This window comes from Grammomys surdaster, unplaced genomic scaffold (genome assembly GCF_004785775.1).
Source record: "Grammomys surdaster isolate TR1022 unplaced genomic scaffold, NIH_TR_1.0 1019, whole genome shotgun sequence".
NCBI classification, from domain to species: Eukaryota; Metazoa; Chordata; class Mammalia; order Rodentia; family Muridae; genus Grammomys; species Grammomys surdaster.
Genome location: NW_021605438.1, coordinates 530,480 through 539,024, shown reverse-complemented (window position 1 = coordinate 539,024; position 8,545 = coordinate 530,480). Strand labels below are relative to the sequence as shown.

The 8,545-nt window shown below is 39.0% G+C and overlaps 1 protein-coding gene across 6 annotated transcripts in view; it reads right to left on the bottom strand.

Moving 5' to 3' along the window:
• The window catches only part of Map2k4 (mitogen-activated protein kinase kinase 4), a 109,979-nt gene that overhangs the window by 41,778 nt on the left and 59,656 nt on the right, over positions 1–8,545 (bottom strand). For 4 of the 6 annotated variants that reach the window (XM_028783160.1, XM_028783161.1, XM_028783162.1 and 1 more), the window contains one exon: positions 3,015–3,189. The exons of the other annotated variants lie outside the window; for them this stretch is intronic. In XM_028783160.1, the coding sequence (XP_028638993.1) occupies positions 3,015–3,189 (175 nt within the window). The remainder of the gene's footprint in view (positions 1–3,014; positions 3,190–8,545) is intronic. 6 annotated transcript variants of the gene reach the window in all.

The following is an 8,545-nucleotide window of genomic DNA, read 5'->3' as shown; positions in this document are numbered from 1 at the left end:
GTGTGTGTGTGTGTGTGTGTGTGTGTGTGTGTGTGTGTGTGTGTGTGAGAGAGAGAGAGAGAGAGAGAGAGAGAGAGAGAGAGAGAATATCTCATTATGATTGTTTTGTTTTTATGAAATCTGTTCTAGAATTTTTAATTCAAAAATGTAATTGGACATTAAATAAATGTCATTTGTAGAGAATACTGATCAAAGTGAAGAATAGAGGAATATTCAGTTAAGCGTTGACGGCTGCCCTCTTTTTACACTTTAGGAGACCTCACTGCCAACAAAGACTTCTCCTACACAGCTATGGTCCAATCATCCTGGCATGGGTTGACAGGCAAACTGCATTACTCACATCCACTAGCAAGCAATGGGGCTTTATCCCCTGAGTGTAATTAAAGCTCAGAGATTAAAAATGTCTACATCTGTCTGAGAATATATCAGAAACTGTCTAAAGACACATTTTAAATTTTCCTTGTGAATCTGACTGTATCTTAGTCAATTTTCAAATTCAGTCTTTGAGATACTATTTCAGGTAACTAAGAAGACATCTTTCAGCCATCTCTTGTACAATCAATCTGGGCAAAGGCTTTCTCAAAAGTAAAAATAAGGAATCAAAACACGAAATTCACAGTCCACTTTTGCACAGCTATTCCAAGTACATTTTGAAGATAATTTATAGGGTCGACTTAATGCCCAATACAGCAATCCTTCTCCACAGCACCAAAATACATGTTCAAGGGCTAGCTAGCATTGGGCTATTTCAGGAAATGTTTCTCTGTTAAAACAATGAAAAAGTTATTCACTGTGTGGCTGTCTCTCTTTAACTACAACATGCCAAATCTAACTTGTCCTCACCCACTCATCCCTTCTATATAATCATACTTGTCAGGGTGCTCTGTGTGCCTACATGATGACTTGTGACAAAAGACTATGTCTCTCTAAAGGAATACATGTTTAAAATTCCAAAGTAGGTGACATCTATCAACTGGTATCAAGGCATATTGATCCAAAATGACTTATTCTTCCAGTATTAATGAAGTCATGGAATCCAATGACATTCCCTGACCTGTCATGTCATGCCTTACTGCTATATTCTCATGCCCCAAGCTGCTATGTGTGCTCAATTACTTAAAGGAGTACACAAACAGTTCAGCGAGGAAGTGTACATTTGACAGCTACAAATGTAGGTTCCATAACTGTATCTGAGCACACAAGCCTTGGGATTCATATTAGTACTGCAAATGTAGCCCTCAAAAGAGTCACTGGTGTTAAATAGTACCTATTTTATATATCATGAGTGTTGGACAACAATACAACATTTTCACTCTCAAAACTTGATTAACCATTATACAACCCCAAATATGATCAAATTAGTCACCAAGAAATGTCACAATGAAGTACTTTTTTTCCCTCAAAGTCTTTTACTTGTTTTAAAGTTTATTCACATGACTAAATAACATACGGTACTGATCACCACAGATGAAGTACACACAACATATGAAAAATACCAGTAATAATTTTTAAAAGTATTTTCCCTCATACATGGGAGAATTTAGAACTTGTGCTGTCCATGAAGCTTTCCCTCCACCCTTGCAACTGAAGTTGGATGCCCACACAAAAAGACAAGTGCATAAGGACAGCAGAACACTCGGCAGAAGCATCTAAATCCAGTCATTTTCTCCCCTTACAGTGTAGGAGGAGCACAAGATAACAATAAAACCATTTCGAATTCTAAGAGGCACATTTTGTTTTAATGGATACTCTAGAGCAGAGGTCCTAGTCTGTGCATTTTTAGAGGCCTGTGGGCTATATGCAAAATTTTATGAATATATACACATCTTCCTACCAAAAGCACCTTTCTCTTCATATTGTAAAAATATGATTGAAACCAAGAAACTGGAGGGAAACATAAAATGTTTCCTCAATACTAATTTAGCATTATCCTGACATGACCCAGCAGTGAGGAAACACTGAACACTGGAGACAAATACCTTTAAGATGCTGGTGCAATAAGCTTCAGATAGCATTAAAATAGTAGGAGACAGACCCACTCCTCGGTGTCATCCCTGCAAGGCATTTTGACAGACTCAAAATAGAGAGTAACAAGATTAAATTAGACTATCTGCAAAGCTACTCTCAATTGTTATAAACTGAGATGTCATTTGTTCTCATGGGTATTTTAGTTTAGTGAGAATATGGCCATATCTTGTTTTTTCTTTTAAGATTGCCCCCAAATTGCTGGTGTACCTTGAGTATCTTAAGCAGAACATAATGCTTTTTAAACAATTGAACAAACAAAGTACAGTTAAGCAAATCCATTAAGAGCAAGATGAACACTGTCAGTTCATCACAGGTACAGAGGCTTGCTGGGTATGATTTAGACCAAATCTCCACTTCTGGCCTTTTTTAGGGGAAGAAGGTAAATGAACAAATTAAATGGCACAACACAATTAGGACAGAGGTGACAGTATTATCACAAGGTACACATTTAGTTACAACTCTTAAACCAGGGAACAGGGCAGTACTGAGTAGAGATGGAATAAACCAACAGAAGCCGAGCCGGTCAGGACCGAGTAAGGTTGAGGTTAGTGGCAACAGCATGTGTGTGGTTTCCAGGAAACCTTCAGTAAGACTGCTGTTAGCCCTAGCCCCGCACCTTGCCCAGCCCAGTGTGCTGCTTCTTCCTCCAGCTCCCGCCTGGCTCAGAGCAGCACTGCCCTGCTCCCAGGGGTGCAGTGGCCCAGCCTGAACTCACCTTGGCAGTGAAGGGGCCAGAAGTTTAAAACCTGTTAATGCATCATGGCAAAAATGTAATGAACACACATACTTCACACACTCACATTCCAGAGCAAGAAAACATACAACCAGTAAGACAACCTTTACACAAAACACCCTCAGGGAAAGCAGAGACAGAATTTTTAACACCCATTATTACCACAAAGGTAAGAACAGAGCAGTGGTGTTGCTGTACCACAAAATTTCAGCTAATGGATTAAAGTACCAAAAGTAATCATGGCATCACCTACTTTAACTGCCATTATCTGCCCACTTGGTTTGTGGACCATTTTGTTGACAGAACCATAAGCTCCTCGTCCAATTTCTCCAAGGTCTTTCAAGTCCTCTGCAGTGAAATCCCAGTGTTGTTCAGGGGAGATCTTCAGTTTTCCTGATGACTCAATGCTGTGTGTTCTCAGTCTCTCTCTGTTAAAATATTGGGAAGCAATTTTTCCACATTTTAAATAGGCTTTAACTTTTTTCTTTAGCTAGCACTGAGTACGTTGTGGGAACACTCATCGGCTCATAAGGACACAAGCAGCCTAACCCCAGTTCTGGAGCTGTTTGTGCCATCTTGCTTTTTACATATTGAAATTTAATAGAATGCATTTAGGTATCCAGAAGGCACAGCTTCAAAGACATTCATACAACCCAATCTCCTTTTGCTGATGAAACTAGCAGTTTTGATTACTCAATCAATGAACTGAGAATTCATCTCTACAAATGCTTACCCTATCATACCCTCTAGCTGGTAAAGCTGTTTCCAAGATTTGCTGTACCCAAGGATAGCCTGACCTACTTACTGTTTAAACTCCGAAGCCCTGGAGTAGCCTATAGCAATTAAAGCAGAGCATGTGGGGTAAGTTGGAAAGCAACATTTCTAGTATCCCTGGTGGGTTTAGCAACACATGGGAGTGCTACTTTAATATACTGTCCTGTTATTGTTTACACTGTACTAAAATGGGGAACAGTTAAGCAAAAGCCTGCTACCTAAGAGGAACCTGCAGTGTTTTATTCAAAGCTTTCAGCCTCTGTTCAACAGCAGGAGTAATGAATGGGCTTAAAAGGGAGTTGGCTACTCACAGAAAATGCAGAGGTCATTTTGCATTAAATGTCACACCCACATCCCAACACAAACTAGACCTTTCTTCTCTCCTTCTCCCTATATGTAAGAACAAACTATGTCAAACTAGAAAGTGCAACACACATGAAGAGACCAGTGAGTATCAACTAGTTTTCAATTTCATTTTAAACTATAAAACTCTGTTTCAAAGTCCAGCCTTGTGATAAGAGCAAGGACGGGTCACAGCTCACTTATCTATTTTGTTCTTGAAGAACTCTGGAATGTCTCCTGAAATTTGTAATAAAACTGTTTTCTGTGCCTAGTTCTAAGGGCCTCAAAAAGTTTAGAATGCTAAAAATCTCTCTTCCCTCAAACCCATCCTGACTAATGTTGATAATAAGTAGGATTCAAGGGTACAGTTAAAAGCTTAATATATTTTATCTAAATGACTTAGGATAGCTGTGTTCCAAATAGGAGGTTCTCATGCTACAAGCTTGAGAGTTCTCAGTCAGTGGCTTCCACTTACACAAATGCTTTTCACTTCCACCCCTGCCTTGGCACATCTAGCTTCCAGTGACAGAAGCCCAGCAACCAGGCCCAAGTGACCACTTTAGTCCTGATGAAGTCAGCACTGATCTCTGAAGATGGAAAAGATATTCAGGTGATAACAAAGAGCTTTTTCTCAGTAATCTTTCTCCTGAAATGGACAGGGTAAGCTAGGAAATATTCTAACTTAAAGAAATTCCATTTATAATCACTAAGTGATACTATCTCCATGGCTCATTTTAATCACCGATGAAATACAGCACTGGCCTAACAGTGAAGGTACCTAGAAAAAGTTAATTGAAATTTCTTGTAAATTGGAAGCAATATTTGAAATATTTGCTAATGTGAGGGCCATAGGAGTCACCACATGGTTCCCACCATCTTCCCCTCCTGGCCTGATACTGTTTTCAGGTTTCTCTTTTTAGAGAGGTGAATCTGTGACTTGCTTTGACAAAACATATGGTAACAATCAATAGGATACCACTTCAGGACTATATATTATGTCACAAGCATATGCTACCATCCTTGAGAATGGAAATGAATGCAGCATTCTTACATGAAAGCTTTGTATAAAAGCATGGAATAGCAACACACAAAATGTTCTCTAATGTTATAGGCAAATTTTAGCATTATAGAATCTCTCTGCTAATAGTTTAGGTTACTTTAGTCAGCTGCACAGCTTTGAGATTAACCCCTATTTTCTTTTTGAAAATGAACAGTTAAATAGCTAAGAGAAACAAAATAGTTTATGAACTAATAAAAATGCCCAAAATTGAGTAAGGTATCAGATATTCAATTTTGTGAACATAATACAAAGTTACAGAGACCATGTCCTGGTTACATCACCACAGCATGTCACTCATACTGAGCCTCAAGCCTTTCCAGGAAAACTGAACCACTTTCTCAGCTTCCACTTCAACAGCCCAACCTTAATGGCTTCCAAAGGATGATAAATTAGTATAGCACTAGGTAGGAAGTCTGTCTGAACCCAAACATGAACTCTAGCTGGCAGTCAATTTCTGGTCTAAACTACTTTAGGGGCTAGGGTAGTCTGAATGAAAACAGCCTCCAGAGGCTCGTGCATTTGTATGTTTGATTCCCAGTTGGTGAGACTTTTCAAGAGGGATTAGAAGATACGGCCTTGTTGGAATAAATATGGCCTTATTGGAGGAGTTGTGTCACTAGGAGTGAGGTTTCAAAAGCTCAAACCAGGCCCAGTCTGTCTCCTGCCTAGGAATCAGGATGTTAGTAGCTCTTAGCTACATCTCTAGTGCCACATCTGCCTGCCTGCCTCCATTGCTCCCCACTATGATGGTCATGGACCAACCCTCTGAGACTGTAAGCAAACCCCCAATTATATGCCTTACTTTATGAGTTGCTTTGGTCATGGAGTTTCATCACAGCAATAGAAGAGTACTAAGACAGAGGCCTAGAAAAAAAAAACCTACAAACAACGGAAGACACATCTATTGAAAAGCTTGGCAAGAAGGCTGGCATTAAGGCTCAGTAGGTTAAGAGACTTGCTGCCACGTCTAACCAACTGGGTTCAATTCCTAGATCATACATAGGAAGGAGAAAACCGACTCTTACAGGTTGCGTGTGCTCTGACCTCAAAAAGAATGTCATGGCAGGTGTGCATGTATGTATACACACACACACACACACACTCAATGACAAAAAATGGTATAAGTAAAAGATAAAACAAAACAATAAAGAAATAATAACACAGAAAATGTGTTAAGTTTATACTTTATGACTGCACTTTTGAAGGGGAAAAAAGTTCTCTGACTTCCTAAGACAACCCTTCTTTTGAGAAAAAAAATAGAAGCAACAACCTGTTCTATAAAAACAAACAAACAAACAAACAAACAAACAAACAAAATCTCCCCAACAGCCTTCATTTCTTGTCACAGTTTTCTACAAAATGCCTTCAGTGAATAATCTATAATGCCTAATCTATACATTAGCCAGAGTATGTGGCCAATGTGACCACCATGTTGTCCAATACCCTTTCTTCTCTCCATCCTTCCTACATGAGGCAGCAATGCTGTATGTCCTGACTACTTATGAACTAAGTTGTGTTCCATCTCAAGATTCACATACCAAGGATCTCTGGTGTGACTGTATTGAATATATGGCCTTAAGAGATAATTGAGGTTAAAGGAAGGTTAGTAAAGATGGGACATACTCCAAAAAGACTAGTGTTCTTGAAAGAGAAGATATTAGAGTGCTTGGTGCATTACCACATGCACAAAGAAAAGAGGTCCTAAGAGCAATAGAGGGTGAGGTATTGGTACCAGGAAGCCATAGGAAAAGACCTCAGAATGGAACTTATCTTTCTAATGACTAGATCTTGGACTCTCTAGCCTCCACAATTAGTTTTTGTTGTTTGAACCACACTGTCAATGATTTGGTTTTAGTTTTCAAAAAGGGGCCAATCTAAGATATCAACACTTGCAGTTAGAAGTGGCAAATAGGAATACAGCACTTAAAAGGAGTTGATGCAACTCTCCCATCCTTGTTGCTCCAGGCTCCTCCAATGCCCTTGAGAAAGGAAACAGGATCCTGACAATCAGAGGGTGACCACAAAAGCACTCTAGACTTCACCTGTGACAACACTACATGAGCTGTAGCCTATCTCTGGATGAATCTATGGAAAGAGGATTTATGCCACTGTCTATGTACTTGATGTTTATATGCACTCAAATTTACCCTGAACTAGTAAAGTCCCTAATGTTATTTTATTTCCCAGTGATAAAATAACAAGGGAGGTAGAGTCCCATAGCCCCAGCATCTGGCATAAAAGGAGGCAGGTCAGCAGGAAAGTTCACTGAACATAAAGAGGCTGGCAGACAAAAACCTAAACATCTCTAAACCTATAGCAATTTTAGTCAAAAGCTCTACCTTAAAAGTATCTCTGATTTCTTAAAGATATAAATTTTTTTAAGATTTTATTTATTTATGTTATGTATATGACAAGTACACTGTAGCTATCTTCAGACACACCCAGAAGAGGGCATCAGACCCCATTACAGAGCCACCATGTGGTTGCTGGGAATTGAACTCAGGATGTTTTGTGCATACAAAAGAAATCTATGTTTATAAAAGTAACCCTATAGAACATGCAAGATTTTAAGTAGGACATTTGATATAGGGCTTGAATCCACTTAATACAGGCCTTATTATTATTAAAGTAGCATCAATGCATAGAGATTAAAATCTGAAATCTTAGACTTACCTTGTCACATGAAAATCTGCAATCTGGCATATTTGTACTGATATCTCTTCTGCTTAATTCGCTTTTGGGCAGATATGACCAAATTTTTCATTCACTAACACTGCATCTATGTTAGCTGGCATCTTTTCAGTGACCCACACAAATCTAAAATTTCCTAAAACCTAGAGATTTTAAAAACAAGTAACTGTGACATTACATTCCAGACCAAACCCTGAGGAAAGTTGTATTTCTATTCCACATGTTTTGCAAAGCTACATGGGGCTTTCTATATGAGTAGGTAAATTCCATGTTGTTTCCTATGTAGGTAGACTTCACATTGCTTGTTTTTTTTTTTTTAAATAGTGACACAACCAAGAAGTTGACAAATGGCTCCAGCAGTACTCAAACCTTCACACCTGCCCTCTGTCATGTTCACTTTGCAAACTCAGCAGCAGACAGGTTCCTGAGCCACTCCTGTCTAACCAGATACCCCTAAACCAATACCCTTTGACAACATTGCAAGGGTAGAGAAAAGGAAAACCTCACTCACAATTCAGAAAGAAAACACACTTTCTGTTTGTATTTGTCTATATTGTATGCATAAATTACAAAAACTAGTTTACAAATTTCACCAAAACATTCTAACTCAGCAATCACTAGTTACAGTTTCCTTTTGGTCCGGGCTAAACAACATACTTGCATAGACTTGGCAGGACCAGCAACACCCACCAGTCAAGAGCCAACTTTTGCCTTGCATTCTAACTTAAAATGATACTAAGATTAAGTAACATTTTCCCTGTCTCTTTTGAGTCAGGTTCTATATAGACTGAGTTTGTCTCAAACTCTTGGCCTCAGTCTCACAGGTGCTAGGGTTTCAATCATACACTACCAGTGCTGGCTCACGACTCACTCTCTCTCTCTCTCTCTCTCTCTCTCTCTCTCTCTCTCTCTCTCTC